Genomic DNA, 22,291 nt, shown 5'->3' with positions numbered 1-22,291 from the left:
TGGCTCAGTAGGTAAGCAAGAGAGAGCTACAACTAAGCAATGCTTACAAAAATAATCACAACAAATATTTTATGTCTCATACTTCTGTTTAAGATCAGTTTCTCAAATTTTCAGTTTGTAAAATACATCAGCAGGATTAAGGAACTAATTGATCAGTACTCTGCTAGTGTCTGCTTGCTGCTGTAAAAACATTCTTCACGAATTATCTTCTGGCTCACTCTATTCTTTGGTACTTGACTCTTGTCAGATTTCAGTTAATAAGGTTCACTGGGAAAGGATACAGAAGGAAGATCGTGGATTACGGGGTCCTATCAGAAAGTGATGTCATAAGCTAGACTTGACACTCCCTCCCAAAGCCAGACTATAAGACCTAACTCAGCTGTCAAACAGATGCTGATTGGTGGCCACAGTTTGACCAAGCATGTCGCATTGTCAGTGTTAGTTATTCAGAATCAATGATGTCACCTCCTTCTCTGTACTTTACGTAAGAGAAGTTCTCAGTTGAGAAATTTGACTATATAGAGTCAAAATGAACAGTGTTTCAAAGGGTCCAACAGACTTAATATATTGAACAGAAACCACAGCCTCTGCTTACTAAGCTCCAAGTGCAATGTCCCAAGTAAGCACGTGTATCACGTAACATAATTCAGATACATTTCTTCCCTTAGAAACAGTTTCACTTCATATAAGTACATACACATAAATTTCACTTAATCAGACAGTTGTAGGACTTTGGTTTTTTTACCCAAAACTACCTCTATAATGAAAAAAACTCTGAAAGAATATATCCTAATGCATAAAATGTAAGTTTATTTTACCCCCCAGAATTCTTTGATTTGTGAAAATGAATTCTGTAGAATTACTTAGGCTTAGGAACTAGAATGTATGAAAAATGGTGAGGAAGTAGGGAAAGTTTAGCTTAGATAAAGTTCATATACACACACACACACACACACATATAAATGTCTTTAATTATGTCTACCATAGTTTCCTGCCTCCCTCTTCCCCTCATATGCCTATTTCTCTCACCAGAGTTTATTTCCTGAGGGCAAAGGCAAAGTCAGTAATCGTGAATTTTACTCAGTCCTCCCTAAATTTATCATACTTGCTTTATACAATGCTGATGCACAAATGTTTTTTCCCTCTGCCTGGATATCCCTTCTGTTATGAATAGTTGACTCATCCTTTAATACCAAGTTCAAATGTTATTTCCTCCATGATCTTCCCACGTGGTCTTGTTCTCCTCTGTAATCTCATAGCACCTTTATATTTTACTATTCTATAGCAGCTATAGAATATTATAAATATCTATTTATTCCCTCTGTTTACCCTATTCATGTAGGTGCTTCCAGTGAAGGTATATCATTTACTCTTCTTTGTATCCATAGCCCCTATAATGTATGCCTCATGCACAGTAGGTAATATATAAACTCAATGAGTACGTTACGGAGACACAGGTCTCAGCTAGTCATAAGCAATAATTAACAGAGCTGTCCAAAACCAGAATAGTTGTTTATGAAGATGAACGCTTCCTTATCACTGTAAGTATTCCAGCAGAGGGTGGCTGACTGGCTAACAGAGACGTCATTACCCATTATCAGCATTATCACCATTACAACCATAAATAATAACTACCTTTTTGATATCTGTTTATTATATACCAGGCCCTGTACCAAGTCCTTTTTACATTCACAATAAATTATTTTTGAGTTAGGTACTATTATTCAAATGTTTTAGATGCCCATTGTCACAAAACTGATAGATTAAGATGACACCTTATTCTGCCCTGACTTTCAAGCCTCTGTCTTAGCCACTATATCATACAGCTTCCCACTGTCGGAAAAGTCTGAGCCGGGCAGGAGGCCGAGGTATCTAAGATCCCCTTCTAGTTCTAAGATTCACTGAGTCTATGAAACATCAAACTCTTCCAGCATACCGAGGGACTCAATTGTTGAAATATCTTGGTAGAGAAGGGGAAAAAAAGCTGAGTATTGGGTGCTGCTGCCAAATAAAGTTCAACTAGAACAGAAGTTACAATTTCTACTTCATTGTGAAAGTCATTAAGAATGCAGGTTTAATTTACTTATAACTCCTTGGCAACAAATTATAAGAGTCAAAATGCATCTATACCGGAAACATAAATTACATAAGACACTTACCTCGATAAGGCACAGGAATTGTTCCAGTGAGGTTCATTAGTTCCCTGGAACTGCCATCATTAAAAACTAAAAGGAAAGAACAAGGATTTAATCACGAGCATTTTTGCAGATACTCCCATATAAGTTTATTCTTTCAGAAACACTGGTTAAAACTCATTATTACCCTTGAAAGGGGCTAACTTGTTAATCTATCATCCATTTTGTCCAATGACAAAGTATCCTTTGTCGATTCACTCAATGGGATCAGCTTTTCAATGAGTAAAGAAAAGATGCTTTGAATTACTTGGAAAAATGGATGAGTGCTACAGTCCCAGTAAATATGAGCTCTGAGTGCCCAACTAACATGATTCCAAAATTACCTAAAAATCACTGTCAACTGATACCATACTAAATGCTAACCTACTATCATTACATTTTAGATTCCCCAGACGTTTATCCTCACTCACTGTCATTCTCAATCCTAATGTAGTATCAAACCACAGTGTTAAAAAAAGTTTTCACAAATAGATACGTCTTCTTTTAATACAAGTATTTCTCACATCACACAAGTTTTTCTATCTATAATTCATTAATTAGGGCACGTAATTTGTATTACATGGACTGCTATTATTTGTAATAACGATTTGAAATTAACACAGTATCACACAGGGAAAAGGCTATAATGTACAGTATAAGAACACAGAACTGGACTCTTGACCTCAGTTCTTTTACTTACTATTACTTTATTTTATTTACTTTATTTTATTTACTTTATTTACTTACTATTACTATTGACAATTACAAACTGTGCTGGAAATTACCTTGATCTTGCACTTTTTTTTAAACCATCTTATTTAAATTTAGGTGTTTATTTACTCTAAAGGCATGCTGATGACAACGGATTAGACTTGGTCAAGATACATAAGATTTGTTCAATGATTTGTTCAATGGAGTCTTTGTCAGTTTTGATCAACATATTTATTCTTTTAGCGTGCAGTAAGAACTATACACTTACAGTAAAGTTCTAGCTCCAGGTACTTTTTCCTGCATGGAAGCCATTTTTAAACTAACTCTAATTTTGGTAATATGAGGTTTTTGTGGATCTAAGTATCACAGTGCAGTATGTGGACAGAAAGGAGAATCTTCGTGCCCTAGGTTTGGGAGAGGACTTCGGTTCATGTCTTTGTTGTTCAGGAAGTTCAGGACTAACTGCCCCTCTGTGCCTCCCACCTTTTTCAAAGCCCCAGGGCTGAGTGGAGATCGGAGTGAGAGTCTCAGCTACAGAATTTAGCTCCCTGCCCTCAGTGCCAAGGGCCTGTCAGGAGGCAGCATGGGTTTTCCCTTGGTGCTGGCACATTAGGTGTTTACAAGGAGACAGGGTTGGGGACATTATGTTAGGATTGGTGAGGACAAAAAGACTATTTAAAAAAAAGAACAATTCTAGGTATTGCCATTTCTTACTTAAATCCCAACTTTATTTCACCTCAATAGAAAGTGGACACAAACTGTCAGGTACCTACTCTATAGAATTAAGGACCGTATTTCAAAAATGTTTTCCTCATCTACAAAATGAAAAGGATAATTTAGAATATAGTTTTGCAAAATGTGTTCCTAAGAATTTAGAGATATGCTGAGAAGAAGAAAAGGATTCAGCAGTTAATTAACTTCAGGACATAGTGTACAATATATTCTCTTCTCTTCCCTCTTGGTGAGGCCTAACACATTAGCATATTAAAGGCTCTCAGAAATCTGGCTGCAAAGAAACTCATTTAATTCTGTTTAATCAATAATTGCTCAAATTTAACCACAGAATCCCTCCACACCCCCAGGGAACATTCTTCACAGCTATGGATAATACTTTGGGAAACGATGGACTAAACTATCTTTAAGATCCCCTCTGGGTCTAAATTTGCATAGTTTTAAGCTAGAGTATTTTTTAAAAACTTAAAATAACTAAAACAATGTAAAATGTTATTATTAGATCTTGTAATTTCCTATCCCCCCATCACTTTTATTAGGTGGAGGTTCAATCCTACAATGGAAAACCCAATAAATTTATAAGGAAAATGGGTAAACTACAATCATTAACAAAAAGAGTAAACTCAAAGTACAGTAATTGGTATTTTTATTATATAAACTCACCGTATGAATCCACTACAGGTTTGAGATCTTTGTATAAAGTAATAACGTTGACAGTTTCACGTACAGTTAGGTCTCTGTATTTGTACTGAAAAGCAAAATTATACAAGAATTTAGTTTAAAACCAATGCACATATTTTACCGCTAATTTTCTTAAAGTCTTATTTTCTTAATAGCACTCTTCTTAAAAGTATAATGATTCTCACTAATCACTAACATTAAGTAAAGCCTGAAAGAACCTCAACAGCTTTCTCTCCTGCCACCTATTCAAGCCCTTTACTCACCTCCATTTTAGCTCTTTTCCAACTTAAAAGGCCTTCCACCAAATCAAATCTTAATCATTCTCAAAGACTTAGCCCACATCTCTCTCCCTCTTCTCAATGAATCCTGTTCCAGAATTCCCTTTAGCCTATAATGATCTCTCCCTTTCCTTTAAATTTCAGCATTTATTGTCAATACCAACTATTTTGCAATTTATCTTGCCGTATCGTATTTTCACACCCCCAGCGAGTACCACTCCACTCCAGAGAAACTAGAAACCTGGCTTACACACTCTTGGCAGAGTAGGGGATCAGGAGGTGGGGACTCTGATCTCCACGTGATCACAATACATTGAAGCTTGCCAGCTGACAAGCTCTATCCACACACACAAAGCTGTCAATCACCTTTCAGTGTCTCTCTTAAAAAGGAGCAGTCAGCTACTCCAAAAAGCAGGATGAAGACCAAGGCAGAAAAGAAGGAACTAAGAAGCAATAGAAATAACACAAGGAGCAGAAGAAAACTTCAAAAAGAATTAGCATTAATTACTCCAAAGAAAGAAGAAATGATATTGTATTCATGAAACAAGAACAGAGAAGGAGGACTCTTGGACATAAAAAATGTGAGAAGAGAAATAATGTAGAACTGAAATTTCGCAAGGTTGTAAACTATCACAACCTCAATAAAAAATAAAATAGGAAAAAAAATTAGAAGTTAATAACTAAGAGACAGATGTCCACAAACAAAGAAACCAACAGACAAAAACAAAACAGGTGTCCAAATATAAACACACACACACACACACTTTCATATAATTGTTTTAATAAAGAGAAATCAAAATGGAAATTTTTAAATTTAAAAAAAATGTGAGAAGAGAAACAACACATTCAGTAGAAGGATTAGAATATAAAGTCAAAGAAATCTCAGAGACTAGCACAAAAAGAGTGACAGACAATAAGGGAGAAAATACAAGAAAAATTAGGGAATAAATTCAGGAGGTCTACTCAAAGGCATCTCTTCAGTATTTCTTGCCCTCTTCCAATCTGAAGCACCAAATTTTCCATGCTAAGGGATCAGTACTATTAGCATACAAACATATTATTTCTTCCATCTTATCCACACAAACATACACATTCCTGCCCTCCTTTCCCCCTCTATGTATAACCACACTTCTCTCAAGTCCCCTTTATAGCAAAAACTCCTGCAAGGAGGTGCCTACATTTGCTGTCTTTGACTGCTCTCTTCCTATTCCCTTTTTAAGCCTTTTTATTATGGAACATTTCAAACATATCCCAAAGTAGACAGAACAGTATAATGCATCCTGCATCCAGCTTCAACAATAAGCAACTCATAGCCAAGCTTATTTAATCTATAACCTCATTCACCTTCCCTTCTTCCTGTATTATTCTGAAGCAAATCGTCACGTCCTATCCTACCATCCATAAATATTTTAGTATATATGTTTAAAAGATAAGAACTTTTAAAAAACCCACAACATCATCACACTAAAATAACCACTATTTCCTTAATATCATCCAATACGCACTCTCATGTCATATATTTTTTAGTTTGAATCGAGATCCAAATAAAGTCCACACATTGCAATTTGTTAAAATATCCTTTAGGTCTCTTTTAATCTATAGATTCTCTCTTCCACACCTCTTTTTTGGTAACACCTTCATTGGTATGTTATTCACATACCACATAATTCGTAAATTTAAAGTGAATTATAGTAAGTTAAATGGTTTTTAGTACATTCAGTGTTGTGCAACCACCACCATAATCAATTTCAGGACATTTTCATCACTCCTAAGAGAAACTTGTACTCGTTAGCAATCACCCCATCATTCCACTTGCCCCTCACCCCCCCATTCACCCTAGACAACCACTAATCTACTCTATTTCTCTGCTGATTTGCCTATTCTGGACATTTCTTATAAATGGAATCATATAATTTGTGGTCATTTATGACTAGCTTCTTTCACTTAGCATGTTTTCAAGGTACATCCATGTTGTAGAATGTATTCGTACTTCATTCCTTTTATGGCTGAATAATATGCCATTATTATTAAATATATCACATTTTATTTATCTACTTATCAGCTGATGGGCCCATTTCTATTTTTACCCCTTGGAATTTATTTGTTGTAGAAATCAGTTCATTTGTCCTATAGAGGCTCCCATGGTTTCAATTTTAATTGCATCCCCTTAGTGTAGTTTAATATATATGCTCCTATGCCCTCTGTACTTCCTGTGAATTAGGAGTGATCTGGAAGTTATTCTCTTGGTCATGATTTTTTCTAAATTTTACTCCTCCCCACACCCCACCCCAAGCAAGATCATTTCATTTCACAGATGGCAGTGATTTTACATCAGGGAACACATGATAGCTGGGGATCTCTCTGTGACATCAGCAACCACTGATGCTCAATGCCTAGATCTATTCTCTTCAAACCCATTCCAATCATGCTTTTGCACTTTCACTGAAATTGCTCATCAAGGTCACCAATAACCACCACATGGCCACATGCAATGGCCAATTCTCAGTTTTCATCTTAACCTATCAGCAACATTTGACCAAGTTGATTTCTCCTCTTAAAACATGTTTTTCACCTGATTTTCAGGACACCACTGCTTGTTTTCTTCCTCTGTGGCTGCTCCTTCTCAGTCTCTTTGCTGGTTCTTTTACTTCTCCTAACCTCTTAACATTATTGAGTCCCAGGGTTCAGTCCTTGGTCCTCTTTTCTATCTAAACTCATTCCTTTGGTGATCTCCTTCATAGCTTTAAATACCATTTATAGCTGATAACTCCCAAATTAAACATTCCAGTCTGAACCTCTTCCCTGAATTCCAGACATATATATCCAACTGCCAATTCGACATCTCCACTTGGATATCTAAGAATGTCAAATTTAACATGATCAAAAACGAACTCCCTATCTTCCCCCAAATCTACTCCTCCTACAGTTTTCCTCATCTACATCCTTCCAGCTGCTCAGGCCAAAAACCTTTAAGTTATCCTTGATGCCTCTCTTCCCTTCTCATCAACAATGAAAATCCTGTTAGCTCTACCTTCAAAAATATCCAGAATCTGATCACTTCTGACTACCTCCATAGCTATGATCCTGGTCTAAGCCACCATCAGCTGTCACCTAGGTTCCTGCAGCAGCCTCTTTATAGGTGTCTCTGCCTCTCTAGTCTCGACACTGCAATGGAGCAATACTGTTAAAAGTTAAAACAGATCGACGGCTTCCCATTATACTCCAAGTAAATGCCAAAGACTTACAATGGCCTGCAAGACCCTCCAAAACCTCCCAGAGCTTTATTTCCCACCGCTTTCCCCCTTGCTCACTCCAGTCCAGACACCTTAGTCTCCTTTGTTGTTCCTCTATCGTGCATGACAAACTTCTGTCTCAGAGCCTTTGCACTTGTTTTTCTTTCTTTCTGGAATGTTCTTCCTCTGGATTGTTTCAGTTTGCTTCCTCATCTCTTTCAGGTCTGTGCTCAAATAGCTCTTCTCAGAAAGGCCTTCCTTTACTGTTGTGTAAAACTGCAGCCCCTCCCATCTTCACCCCCAGCACTCTCTATTTCCCTCTTCCGCTTTATTTTTTTTCCAAAGCACTTACCACCTTCCAACACACTACTCGATGTACTTTTTGGGTTGCCTGTTGCCTTCTACGAGAATTTAAATTCCAAAAGTACAGTGAGGTTTTTTGTCTGATTGTTCACTGTTGTATCCTTAGCACTAAAACAGTGGGAGATGCAGAGCAACCTTTAACAGGTCAGCTCTCTTCTACCTATGCAGGAGTGACGCCACCTGTGGGAATGCTGCACGTTAACTCTGGAAGAACACAGGTAGCTGTCTGTATGAACAATCTGAAGTAGAGTTATTTGTGTAAGGCAAGACAGACTAACAGCTTAAATATACCTCTGTTAACTGCTAAAATGATGACAGAGAAGGATGTTAATACATTTAAGTTGGGAGCTAAGATAATGCTCAAAGCACACAATTATCTGTAATAACATATAAAAAGACATAAGGCAAGGGAGGTGGCCCAGAGTACCATGACAGGTATGAGATCCCACAATCAGAGGAAACGACCATCACCCTAGCAATCTATCCAGGGTCCCAGCTAACAACTCCCACATGGGACCACACCTAACTGAAAGGGTAACACTGAAGCTAGCCCCCCACCAGGAGCAAGAACTCCACAAACTACTTCTATTATCCTCCTTACAATTCCTACCTTTTTTTCACAGGCTGGAGAGAAAAGATGCTGATACTCAGAAGTGACATCATCACTTGTAGGAGACTCAGTTTTTCAGATATTGGGCCAAGAACCAAAAGATAGGTAGAATGCCCTATCCCACCTCTCCCCTATCTGCTTTTTTTGTTCTTAGGGTAAAAAGAGGTTGGAGAAGGCAGGTGGAAGTATAAAATATCTTATAAAGATGCCCTGCCTCTGTCTTTGAAGGCAAGTTCCTCAAGAGGAAGCTTACAAAATTTAATTACGGTTTCTAAAATTCACACCAATATTTGAACATTCTTGTCCTTATATATACTTGTACATATACAGTGAGGAATAAACCTTAATGACTATGTTATCAATTTAAAAATAAAAAATGGCATAGAACAGTTACTCTTCAGTCATATAGTATGTAAAACAACATACTGTTTTTTAAAAAATGGTATATAAATGTTACAACACAGACTTGGGTCACAACCCTCTAGGGCTCCCCAAAACCTCCTCTACAATTAAGGATAACTACTTTATCAAAAGAAAATCAAGAAGCCTAGAAGATATGATCAGACAACCAAGAGATGCTTTATTTAGAAAACTGTCACTTCGTCTTTAGAAGTTATTTGCTTTTCAACCAAAGACTATGGGCGATCTCATTGGGAAAAAAGTATATTTTTCAAAGAAATAAGTTTATACATAATAGTGTGTTTTATTAATACTGAAAATTGCTTAAACTACTTCGATTTTGACCATTCTTCCTTTGACACAAGTATCAACAGCTACCCCGCTGGACTGGAGAAGAGTCCAGGCTCAATCACGTCACAGACACCTCATTCCAATTAGCTTCAGTAAACTGAAAACAACAACAACAAAAAACCCACTCAGTCCACTGTGGCATCGGGTGCCACATCTGAAGTAATTATCAAAATAACCCACGGCTTTGAAATACAAAATGCCTATCTGCTTTTTAAAAAATACACCTCTCTTGAACTGTGAAGATGATAAATTAAGTTCAAAGCAAATAAATTCGCGTTCTAAGAAGCACACAATTAAAGGTGGTTACTCTTAGCAAATCAAAGTCTCTGAAACGGTAATGGAATTCTATCCATCCCACCCGACGGAAGGAGGCGCTGGCAGGCGGGCTTCTCCGGACGTTTTCACCTAGAGTGTTATCACTGAGCCAGTGCAGCCCGGAGTCACTGCCCGCCCGCCGGCCGGCACTGAGCTGTGTACGGAATACAAACCCAGAAGGACACGGTCCCCGGGGCCGGAGGGAAGGGCGAAGACGGACGGACGCCTCCACTGGGACAGGCGTGGAGGACGACTGCCCAGACCGAGAACTAAGGACAACCGCCTCTTTGTGTTTATAAAAACTGAGACGAAACTCCACCGCTCCGCCGACCGCTCCAAACTCTACCCGGAGACGAGGGCGGGCGGCAGGTGGCCTCCGCGGCGCGCCTTTGTTGACTGTCGCCGCCCCCTCCCTTCCCCGGCCCCGCAGCGGGGATTCCGGCGCCAGGCGGCAGGCATCTCGGCCCCGGGCTCGCCGAGGTGGCCGAGGACCGCCCCGGGGCCCGCGGGCCCCCGGAGGCTCGCTGGGTGGGCGGGCGCGGCGGGGAGGGGGGCGCGCCGGGCGGGAGCGCGCCGCGGCCTCACCTTGGACACCATTTTCTTGAGCTGGCTCTCCGACACCGCCATGGCGGCCGCCTCGCGACTCCCGTCCCCGCAGGCAGAGGGTCAGCCGCTCCCGGGCTGCCCAGGCCGCCCCGCACAATCTCTCACCGAGCAGCCAGCCCCCCACCACCCCGCCTCTAGCAACAGGAAGTCGGCCGCCACGACGGCGCTTCCGCTTCCCTTACGTCACTTCCGAGCTCAGAGACCGACGCTGGGTTCCCCCAGCCCGGTCCCCGGGTGCGGTACAGGACAGGCGCCTTGGGTCCCAAGGATGAGGGCAGCCTGTCCCGACGGTCGAGACGCTGGGCTAGGCCAAGACCAGCAGGTGTTTCACTGTCGTCCTTAGACTAAGGGAGCAGGTGCAGGGACGGGAAGCAGTACGCAGGTCTTGCGAGTGAGCTTTGAAGACTGATTGATCAAGTGGGCGGGCGCTGCGCTGGGAGCCCGAAAACTCTTCTGCCACTCCCACTTGTGCTAGTGATAAAAGCAGACAAGGGCACTTCCAGCTCGGACTCAAGTGTTTTCCAACTCTAAGATGAGAAGTTTGCATGAGATGATGCCCGGGGTCTCTCTGATGATCAGCTGGTTGTGGGTTTTTTTTTTTTTTTATTGAGTTAATGATAGGTTACAAACGTGTGAAATTTCAGTTGTACATTAATGTTTGTCAGTCATGTTGTAGGTGCACCACTTCACCCTTTGTGCCCACCCCCCAAACCCACCTTTCCCCTGGTATCCACTAAACTGTTCCTAGTCCATAATTTTAAATTCCTCATATGAGTGGAGTCATACACAGATTATCATTCTCTCGCTGGCTTATTTCACTTAACATAATTCCCTCAAGGTCCATCCATGTTATTGCAAATGGAATGATTTTGTTCTGTTTTGCAGCTGAATAGTATTCTATTGTATATATGTACCACATCTTCTTTATCCATTCGTCTGTTGCTGGACACTTAGGTTGCTTCCATGTCTTGGCTATTGTAAACAGTGCTGCAATAAACATTGGGGTTCACAGGACTTTTGGGATTGCTGACTTCAGGCTCTTTGGATAAATACCCAGTAGTGGGATGGCTGGATCGTATGGTAGTTCTATTTTTAATTTTTTGAGGAATCTCCATACTGTTTTCCATAGTGGCTGCACCAGTTTGCATTCCCACCAGCAGTGTATGAGGGTTCCTTTTTCTCCGCAACCTCTCCAACATTTGTTGCTATTAGTTTTAGATATTTTTGTCATTCTAACGGGTGTAAGGTGATATCTTAGTGTAGTTTTGATTTGCATTTCCCTGATGATCAGCAATGATGAGCATCTTTTCATGTGCCTATTGGCCATCAGTATATCTTTTTTGGAGAAATGTCTGTTCATGTCTCCAGCCCATTTTTTGATTGGGTTGTTTGATGTTTTGTTGTTGAGTTGCGAGAGTTCTTTATATATTATGGATATTAAGCCTTTGTCAGATATATGACATGCAAATATTTTTTCCCAGTTAGTGGGTTGTTTTTTTGTTTCAATCCTGTTTTCATTTGCCTTGAAGAAGCTCTTTAATCTGATGAAGTCCCATTTGTTTATTCTTTCTATTGTTTCCCTTCTCTGAGAAGACATGGTGTCCGAAGAGATCCTTTTAATACTGATGTCAAAGAGTGTACTGCCTACGTTTTCTTCCAAAAGCCTTATGGTTTCAGGTCTCACCTTTAGGTCTTTGATCCATTTTGAGTTTATTTTGGTGAATGGTGAAAAAGAATGGTCAATTTTCATTCTTTTACGTGTGGCTTTCCAGTTTTCCCAGCACCATTGGTTGAAAAGACTTTCTTTTCTCCATTGTATGCCCTCAGCTCCTTTGTCAAAGATAAGCTGCCCATGGATGTGTGGTTTTATTTCTGGGCTTTCAATTCTGTTCCATTGATCTGTGCACCTGTTTTGGTACCAGTACCATGCTGTTTTGATTACTGTAGCTTTGTAGTATGTTTTGAAGTCAGGGATTGTGATGCCTCCCGTTTTGTTCTTTTTTCTCAGGATTGCTTTAGAAATTCGGGGTCTTTTGTTGCCCCATATGAATTTTAGGATTCTTTGTTCTAATTCTGTAAAGAATGTCATTGGGATTCTGATTGGGATGGCGTTGAATCTGTAGATTGCTTTAGGTAGAACGGACATTTTAACTATGTTTATTCTTCCAATCCATGTCCACAGAATGTCTTTCCATCTCCTTATGTCGTCATCCAATTCTCTCAGAAAGGCCTTGTAATTTTCATTATATAGGTCCTTCACTTCCTTAGTTAAATTTACCCCAAGGTATTTTATTCTTTTTGTTGCGACTGTGAATGGTATTGTGTTCTTGAGTTCTTTTTCTGTTGGTTCATTACTGGAGTATAGAAATGCTACTGATTTATGCAAATTGATTTTATACCCTGCAACTTTGCTGTAGTTGTTGATTACTTCTAACAGTTTCCCAATGGGTTCTTTGGGGTTTTCTATATATAAGATCATGTCGTCTGCAAGCAGCGAGAGTTTCACTGCTTCCCTCCCTATTTGGATTCCTTTTATTCCTTTTTCTTGCCTGATTGCTCTGGCCAGGACCTCCAGTACTATGTTAAATAAGAGTGGTGATAGAGGGCATCCTTGTCTCGTTCCTGTTTTCAGGGGGATGGCATTCAGTTTTTGCCCATTGAGTATGATGTTGGCTATGGGTTTGTCATATATGGCCTTTATTATGTTGAGGTAGTTTCCTTCTATGCCCTTTTTGTTCAGAGTTTTTATCATAAATTGCTGTTGGATCTTGTCAAATGCCTTCTCTGCATCTATTGAGATGATCATGTGGTTTTTATTCCTCAGTTTGTTGATGTGGTGTATCACGTTGATTGATTTGCAGATGTTGAACCATCCATGTGTCCCTGGTATGAATCCCACCTGATCCTGATGTATGATTCTTTTGATGAATTGCTGAATTCTGGTTGCCAAAATTTTGTTTAGAATTTTTGCATCTATGTTCATCAGTGATATTGGCCTGTAGTTCTCTTTTTTCGTGGTGTCCTTGTCAGGTTTTGGGATCAGCGTGATGTTGGCCTCATAGAATGTGTTAGGAAGTGTTCCATCTTCCCTAATTTTTTGGAATAGCTTGAAAAGGATAGGTATTAAATCCTCTCTGAAAGTCTGGTAGAATTCCCCAGGAAAGCCATCTGGTCCTGGGGTTTTATTCTTTGGGATGTTTTTGATTGCTGTTTCTATCTCTTTCCTTGTGATTGGTCTGTTCAAATTGTCTGCCTCTTCTTGAGTGAGCTTTGGGAGATTGTAGGAGTCCAAGAATTTATCCATTTCCTCTAGGTTATCCATTCTGTTGGCATATAGTTTTTTGTAGTATTCTCTTATAATCTGTTGTATTTCTGCAGAGTCTGTTGTTATTTCTCCTCTTTCATTTCTGATTTTGTTTATTTGAGCTTTCTCCCTTTTTTTCTTTGTAAGTCTGGCTAGTGGTTTGTCAATTTTATTTATCTTCTCAAAAAACCAGCTCTTTATGAGTTGGTATGGCATGCTACCATTTTCATTTGTTTCCAGGTATTTTTTTATTTCTTCTTTAATTTCTTCAATGATCCATTGCTTGTTCAGTAGTGTGTTGTTTAGTCTCCACATCTTTGTGCCTTTCTCAGCTTTTTTCTTGTAATTAATTTCTAGCCTTATAGCACTATGATCTGAGAATATGCTTGTTATTTCAATTTTTTTAAATTTGTAGAGGCTTGCCTTGTTTCCCAACATATGGTCTATCCTAGAGAATGTTCCATGTGCACTTGAGAAGAATGTGTATTCAGCTCTTTCAGGGTGAAGTGATCTATATATGTCTATTAAGTCCAATTGTTTTAGTTTTTCATTTAGTTCCACTATTTCCTTGTTGATTTTCTGTCTGGATGATCTGTCGATTGATGTGAGTGGGGTGTTGAGGTCCCCTACTATTATTGTGTTGTTTTTAACATCTTCCTTTAGGTCTGTTAATAGTTGCTTTATGAATCTTGGTGCTCCTGTGTTGGGTGCATAGATATTTATAAGCGTTATTTCTTCTTGATGAAGTGTCCCTTTGATCATTATATATTGTCCCTCTGTGTCTCTCTTTACCTGTCTTATTTTGAAATCCACTTGGTCTGATATGAGAATTGCAACACCTGCCTTTTTTTCCTTGCTATTAGCTTGAAGTATTGTCCTCCACCCCTTCACCCTGAGTCTGTGTTTGTCCTTGGGGCTGAGGTGTGTTTCCTGGAGGCAACAAATTGTTGGATCTTGTTTTTTAATCCATTTTGCCACTCTGTGTCTTTTTATTGGAGAGTTCAATCCGTTCACCTTGAGAGTGATTATTGATGCATGTGGACTTAATGCTGTTAATCTGTCGCTCATTATCTTGTTTTTTTGCGTTTCTTTTCCTGTTTGCTTTAGACTACCCATTTAATACTGCAATTTCTTATGCTGGGTTTCTTAGATTTTTCCTTATTCATGATTTGTGACTCTGTTCAGTACTTTATTTTAGTGTCTACCTTGAAGTTTGTATTTAGGATCTCGTGTATAATATAGTCTATTCTCTGGTGGTCTCTTACTTACTTGACCAATACTGATTTAGACCCTTTGCTCTTCCCCTCCTAAATAATTATTTTCATTTTTTATTCCAACTCGTCTTATTCATTTGTAGTTAGAGTGCTAAGATCGTCCTTGTTTTGGTAGTTTCCTTACCTTTACCCTAACGCTATAATTGAATATTTGCTATCCTGTTCTGGTTCTATCCATCGGTCTCCCTAGTCTGTGGATTGTGTCCCCTTTCTCCCTTTTTTCTTTTTTCAAGTATGAGAGCCTTCTTGAGGATTTCTTGTAATGGAGGGCTTTTAGTTACAAATTCCCTTAACTTTTGTTTGTCTGGAAAAGATTTAACTTCTCCCTCATATCTGAAGGAAATTCTTGCTGGATAGAGTATTCTTGGCTGAAGATTTTTATCCTTTAAAGCTTTGAATATGTCACTCCATTCTCTCCTAGCTTGTAGGGTTTCTGTAGAGAAATCTGCTGACAGTCTGATAGGGGCTCCTTTATAGGTTATTCTCTTTTTTTTTCTTACTTCCCTGAGTATTCTTTCCTTATCTTTCCTATTTGCCAGCTTTACTATTATGTGCCGTGGGGTAGCTCTTTTTACATTGACAAATCTAGGAGATCTAAAACCCTCCTCTACACACACTTCTCCGTTGATCCCTAGATTTGGGAAGTTCTCTTCAATAATTTCGTTAAGCACACTTTCTGCTCCATTTTCCTTTTCCATATTCTTGGGAATTCCTATGATCCTTATGTTCTTACTCCTCACTGAATCCATTATCTCTCGGAGATTTTCCTCATTTTTTTAAATTCTTAGTTCTCTTTCTTCCTCTGTCTGGCGCCATTCAGCCTGTCTATCTTCGATTATGCTAATTTTCTCCTCTATGTTGTCTACATGGGCATTCAGGGAATCCGTATTCTGTTTTATCTGGTCCATTGTGTTTTTCATCTCAAGTAATTCTGTTTGATTTTTCTTTATCCTTTCAATCTCTTTTGTGAAGTAACTCCAGAACTCGGCTTGTTTCTCTTTCTCTCTACCTCATTGAGTTTTTTGATTATAGCTGCTCTGAACTCATTATCACTTAGCTTACCTAATTCCAAGTCCTCAGGACTTAATTCTGTGTTTTTATTGTTTTCCTTCTGGTCTGGGGCTTTTATAAATTGCTGGATGGTAGAGGAGCGGTTTTTTCTCATGGTGGTAGAATTCAGTTGCAGTTACAGCCTGTCACCACCAGATGGGGGTCGAGAGCGGCGTGTTCGCTCTCTGCCTTGGGGCAAGATGGCTGCGCCCACTGGCTTTGTTAGGGGGGAGGGGCTGTTACTCACATGCACCGGTCTGGGTTCAGATCAGTTCTGTTCTCTGGTCTCCCAAGGCCCTTGATTTATAGGGTCCCCGCGGATGGAAGCTTCCCTCCCCCGCCCCCCCCACCCCACCCCCGTCAGCGGGTCTCCACTGAATCAGCGGCAGGAGTCCTGGATGATCCCCCGGTCGCGCGGCCCCTCCCCCGCTCCTTCCTGACCCACGCTGCAGCGATCGCAGACTCTAGTGGAGGGAGCGATGTTCTCTCCTACCGTTCCAGCGCCTCCGAGGCTGTAAGTAGGATTTATGATCTCCGCCTTCTTGGTATTGTAGGTCTCTAACGAGCTGGCATTATGTTTATTCTCTGAAATTCAGTTCTTCCAATCTTTTGTTGTATTTTGGAGGGGAGAGAATCCCGGGTCAGCTCACCCCACCATTTTGCTCTGCCCCTCTCAGCTGGTTGTGTTTTTAACCTTAAAAGTTCTTCATACTATATACTCACAAGGGCAAAGTGCAGAGCCCTTGTTTCACGGGAAACTAGGCAGTCATTTCTTCTCCAGGAAACCACTCCCCTAAGTCAGAACTTCTATGCGCCCAGGCATAAATGATAATACAGGCTGCATTCTACCTTCCAGTGGTACCAGATATAGTACCACTATTATCTGCGTACCAGCCTGTCCACGGTCAAAGTCCCAGTCTTTGAGGGCACGCTCATCTTCAAATACTCAGTGCCTTGACCAGTGCAAGAGTAAGTGCTCGATCTCAAATTTCCACTACCCATAAAAGTTCTTCATGGGCATTGATACGTCATTATTACTGCACATCACCACCAGTTTTATAAGTCCAGTGTCATCAAGGTATTGTAAAGCTTGGGTTTGATGATGTGAAGGATGAGAATTTGGATTTTTGCATAGTGCTAACGAGGAACAGGCTGTAGAATTCATTCTCTTCTAAACCGGCATCTAAGAGAAGGTCACATACACTGAGGGCCTAATTGAAACCATGTGGAAGTATCATTATACACTGTTACCAACACACACATAGAAAATAGAGGCTATCCCAACAGGCATCACTTTTTTCGATATGGACACCACACGTTGCTTAAGCATACAGCTCCAGTCAAACCAAACTACAGGACAGTCTATCTTTTCACCGCACCTCTTTTATATCACTTAAAAGCAATGTGGTTTTCAAACTATTCTTAAAGCCACAGCTTACTCAGGAGTACCTTCAATTAGAGCAACGCTTTCATCAATTGGGAGACTGCAGGTAATATATTGCTTAAAAATTTTTCTTGCTAAAAATAATTTTTAAAAGTTTGAAAACAAATAACAAAATCCAGTCTCATCATTTTGCACTTAAGCCGCTTAAAACAAAATAAATAAATACCCGGGTACTGTATGAGTTATATGAAAGAATCTTTCTCGTCAATAATTTCCTTCCACTCAGTAAATTAGGCATCTCTTGGTGGTTTTAAAGTTTATTTTATTCATTATCCTTGATATTTAAGGAAAACTACAGTGTAAATTAGAAAATAAATATTTATCTCTGTGCTACAGTATCAGGAAGCATTTTAATCCAAGCCCCACTAAAAATCGTAACAAGAAGAGACATTGCATGATCTTCAGAAAATGAAAAAGTGGAAGTTAATAGAGAGAAACATATCAAATTATGAATGTCAAATTATCCCCCAAATCATAGTGAGGCTGCAGTGGCACTGATTCTTGACTTACATATGGAACTTACAACATGATTGGTAATACTCAACACTCAAGGAAGTATCTGATAGAATTACTTCTATATTGTAGGCTTCCGTAGGGCAAGGACTATTACTCATCTTTGAATACTCAGATTCTAACACGGTACTTGGAATAACATTAGATGCTCAGTAAGTATTTGTTGTGTTGACATTTTCCTTTTATAATTAATGTAGTGACCTCTTGGTAATTTGTCTATTTTATAGTATCTTGCAGTTTGGTTATTGTTCAAGAGCATAGTAGAAATTATCTAATTTCTAATTAGATATCTGATATTAGAAAAGGCTAGTTTAAAAAACACAAGGAATGGTTCTTTTCAGTTTTACTTTCCTATTTCATACAAAAGGACAGTGAGGACACATTGTTAGAGTAACACCAAGATAATCTACTAGTGTAGCCAAATTATACAGAATTAATGCTTATCTCTTCAAATGTCCAGGTTTTTATCCTAGTTAATTCTGGTGGTAATCTTTCCAAGTGTATTAAATACTTTCCTACTTTCTTAAATGTTGGACCCTGAATATAATTATACCTTTTCTTTGTGATTTAAGCTCATCATCATAAGCATCCATTATTATAGTAAATCAGTATTGGTTTGACTATTTCCTCTCTACCTAGATTGTGTCTGCCCTTACAGACCATTTGGCTCCTATCTCTCTGACCAGGTTTGGGTCTACCTATTATATGCTTTCAGAGCACCTTGGACTTATTCACAGTACTTATTACACTTGCAATTATACATTTATTTGTGAGATTTGATTCCTGTGTTTCCCCTACTACATTATAAGGACCATGAGGGTTTGTACCTAGTCCAGGTGTGCTCCCCACTGTATCTGCAGTGCCTAATACAGTGCTTGCTGTATAGCAGGCTCCCAGCAATACTATCTGAATGACTAAATAAATAATCACCTACCCAGTGCATACCCCTCTCTGCTATTTGCTGAGGGCAAGTCTGGGAAGTTAGGGAATCAGTGTTTCTAAACACTATGCTGAGAAAAAAGTCAGCCCCTACATGAGAATGGAAGTTTATAGACCCCAGCTTTAGGGTGCTGTGCTAACTATTTTGGCTGCTGGGCCTTTTCCCCCTTCTAGTGCTTAGAAAAAGGAAAGGTGGTATGCATAAGTGCCCCTTAGCCATGAGGTCTTGGGCACGAAACCTCAATTTCCTCTTCTCTAAAATGATGATGATAATAGTCCCTACCTCAATGGGTTACTGTGAGAATTCAATAAAATAAGAAAGTACTCATCACACCCCCTAAAATATAAGAAGTGTTGACATCAGTTGTGACTATTAGTTGCAAATCACATTAGTAATAATATGCTATATCACACGTGAAGATATTGTTATTGACCCGTCACCAAAGCGGATGTTCTCGGAATCATTTCTTCAGGAGTGGCTAAAGCATTTGCTCAGAACAATCAGTCCATCCAACCTCTCCTTCTTAAGACCAGTGGCTTTTATGAAAGCCTTATGTTTTAGCTTTAAAGTAAACTGCTTGGCTTCTATTCATAATCTGTTTCCACTAAAAACACACATTTCTCTATGGCTCTACTAATATTACAGTGAGTTTATGAGATGTTGGAGATCTGATATACCTCAGGAAGAGGTTATAGAAAATTCCAGAAAGACAGTCCCACTGTAAATTAAACCACACTTTTTCTTCATATATTAAAAAATTTCACTTTCCCTTTTACAATTTTAAAGTACATGTAAAATTCTTTTCCTTTTTTGGTAGCTAATTAATTTGAAGAAGGAAAACGAAATGCGTTACCATTACTACCAACTGTATTTTAAAGAAGAAACATTACTACCTTAAACTGTGGCTCATTTGAATGTGCACCCAGCACAGATTTTATAAATCCATACTGGGCCTTCAGCTTACCATGTTTATTATAACAGTCAAAGGGTAGTTTTCTTTTAAAAATATACCACTTTCAAAATATTCCCAAAGTGCTGACTGTGCTTTCAGTTGAGGATACATAATTTTAAGTGACGCATATTGCAGCTGACTGTCTCTCTCTGCTGCAGGTTTAAAGACCGGTATAGACATCTCAAGAACAGCAAAGCAAATTAGATTTTGTTCCTCCTCATCTAACTTCCTAAGGATTCAAATTACACAGCTCACCGAGAAACCATCCACCTTAACCCAGCAGTTTGTAAGGATAAATAATAAGACAGAGAAGCTCTCAACCCGATATATGCTGGCACAGTTAAACGCCCTTCCCTTCCAGGGGAGCCTCAACTCCAGAATCAAAGCTTTAACTGCTGCTGGAGGCCGTGGATTGACAACGCGCTGCTCCGCAGTTTCTCGGTCACTGTGTCCTCTTTCACTGCGGTTTTGATGACTTCAGATACCCCGCCGGCTCCGAGAACGCAAGGCAAACTTAAAAACACTTCACTATTTATATCATAATAGCCCTGAAATGAAAACATAGGGTTTATAATAGAGCTGAATCACTGCAAAAAAATTAATATTATAAATATGGATACTTTCTTGCTTTTCTAGTCCTAGTACAAAGTGATATAAGTTGAACTTTAAAAAAAAAATTTGTTCATTTATTTTCTAAACTCAAATTATTGTTTCAGAAAATTTTCATGAGATGGGAGGACCTTGGTCAAAGACACTCACTTTGTGGGGAGGTAAGCTGGCCCCCTGCAATATGGGTAGCAGGTGAGGGGCTAAGAAAAAAGACTGTCAGAATAGATTCCCTAGGGAGGGGCATGACATGAGCTCTGGGCTCAAAAGCAGAAACTTGTTTTAAGTTTTCTTTTCCATGTTTTATTTCCCTCCTGGTTTTCCTAAGTTTTCAAGAAAATGTGGTTAAGCATTTGTGCCTCCTCTTAGTAGGGACTTTATGCCTGGGATAAAGTGGAAAGGACAGACTGAACTGCAGAAGCAGACTGATGGCCTCCTAAGACCAGCTGGCACGGCAGTCTGGGGCGACCTGGCTGGCTGAGGTGATAAATGACAACCAGAAGACTTTTATGGACTATATAAACGTTTCTCGGGAGTTCCCCAAAATCACACAGCAGCAAGGGGCAACCTAGTAGAAGCCCAGACTTCCCACAGCCAAGCAGGAAAGGGCTAAGACCAAACTGTCTCCTCGCACGTGTTACTCTAAAGCCCGGTGATATCGAAGACACCTGGGTTGCAGCATGAACAACACTTTTTCTGGTTTTATATTAGTAATATAAAAGTTTAAAAATATGATGAGAGAATGAGAATAGCAATTACCTGTGCTAAAATTGATACAGAATGCACTTTCTTTTTATTGTTCACAATACTGTCAACCAGGTCAGCTACTGATAGTCCGACAGACCAAGATCTTTGACCTTTTACCTGTAACAGTTCCATAGCTCTAGATTACAAAAAATAAAAAAAGTCATCTCAGAAAATGCACAAAATATGCACATTTAGTTTTACACCATGTTTAAGGTATTAATTAGATATTTTTATGACACAGAAGTAAGAGTTATACAGCAACTGTTAGGAAAGCCTACAGACAATCTAATGAAGCTTTTCTTGAATATCAGATAGGCAGTTCACATAGACAAGATACAAATGGCCTAATAACATAAAAAGATGCTCACCACCACTAAATTTAACTAAATATGAGTTAAAACAATAAATACACCAGTTTTGCCTATCAAAATTGGCAAAGTTTAAAGAGACTGATTACTTTTGGAGAAGCTACAGAGAAACAGGTGTTCCCATAACTGCTGATGCGAGTGTGAAGTTATACAGTCTTTTAAGAGGAAGATTTGGCAACATCTGATCTAGAAATGTCTCTTCTAGAAGTTTATCCTCCAGCAATCTGCTCAAGTGGGCAAAGATATACATAATAAGCATGTTTGCCTCGTTTGAGACAGCAAAAATTTCAGAAACAACTCATCAAAAGAGAAGTGGTTACATAAATCACTACCCAAATGTAGTGTCACGTAGCTCTTGAGGAGAATAAGGTAGATTTATATGTACAATATCAGAAAATGTCCAAGATTTATTATTAAGGAAACAAAGCAAGTTGCAAGATAATATGAATAGCATAAACCTATCATTATAAAAATAATAATGATAATGTTTGCAGAAATGTTGAAAAAAACGTTCGGACATGTGGACACTAAGCTGTTGACAATGGTGACAGTGGAGAATGGGATTACCCCCAGCTTTTCACTTTGTAGATATCCGCAGTATTTCAAGTTTTATAATAGTATACATTCTTTTTGTAAATAA

At 39.2% G+C, this 22,291-nt stretch overlaps 2 protein-coding genes across 3 annotated transcripts in view; both read right to left on the bottom strand.

Moving 5' to 3' along the window:
* Window positions 1–10,592, bottom strand: part of TSG101 (tumor susceptibility 101) — a 50,844-nt gene extending 40,252 nt beyond the window's left edge. The window contains exons 1-3 of the mRNA XM_046637599.1: window positions 10,433–10,592; window positions 4,281–4,365; window positions 2,160–2,225 (exon numbers count right to left, since the gene is read on the bottom strand). Coding sequence (XP_046493555.1) covers window positions 2,160–2,225; window positions 4,281–4,365; window positions 10,433–10,474 — 193 coding nt within the window. The 5' untranslated portion in view covers window positions 10,475–10,592. The remainder of the gene's footprint in view (window positions 1–2,159; window positions 2,226–4,280; window positions 4,366–10,432) is intronic.
* Window positions 10,593–17,766: 7,174 nt separating this feature from the next.
* The window catches only part of UEVLD (UEV and lactate/malate dehyrogenase domains), a 47,898-nt gene continuing 43,373 nt past the window's right edge, over window positions 17,767–22,291 (bottom strand). For both annotated transcript variants that reach the window (XM_046685258.1, XM_046685260.1), the window contains 2 exons: window positions 21,296–21,419; window positions 17,767–20,478 (listed from right to left, as the gene is read on the bottom strand). In XM_046685258.1, coding sequence (XP_046541214.1) covers window positions 20,311–20,478; window positions 21,296–21,419 — 292 coding nt within the window. In that variant the 3' untranslated portion in view covers window positions 17,767–20,310. The remainder of the gene's footprint in view (window positions 20,479–21,295; window positions 21,420–22,291) is intronic.

Source organism: Equus quagga, chromosome 14, assembly GCF_021613505.1.
Source record: "Equus quagga isolate Etosha38 chromosome 14, UCLA_HA_Equagga_1.0, whole genome shotgun sequence".
NCBI classification, from domain to species: Eukaryota; Metazoa; Chordata; class Mammalia; order Perissodactyla; family Equidae; genus Equus; species Equus quagga.
Note: the sequence above shows the minus strand (reverse complement) of the source record. Positions and strands in the feature narration are given on the sequence as shown.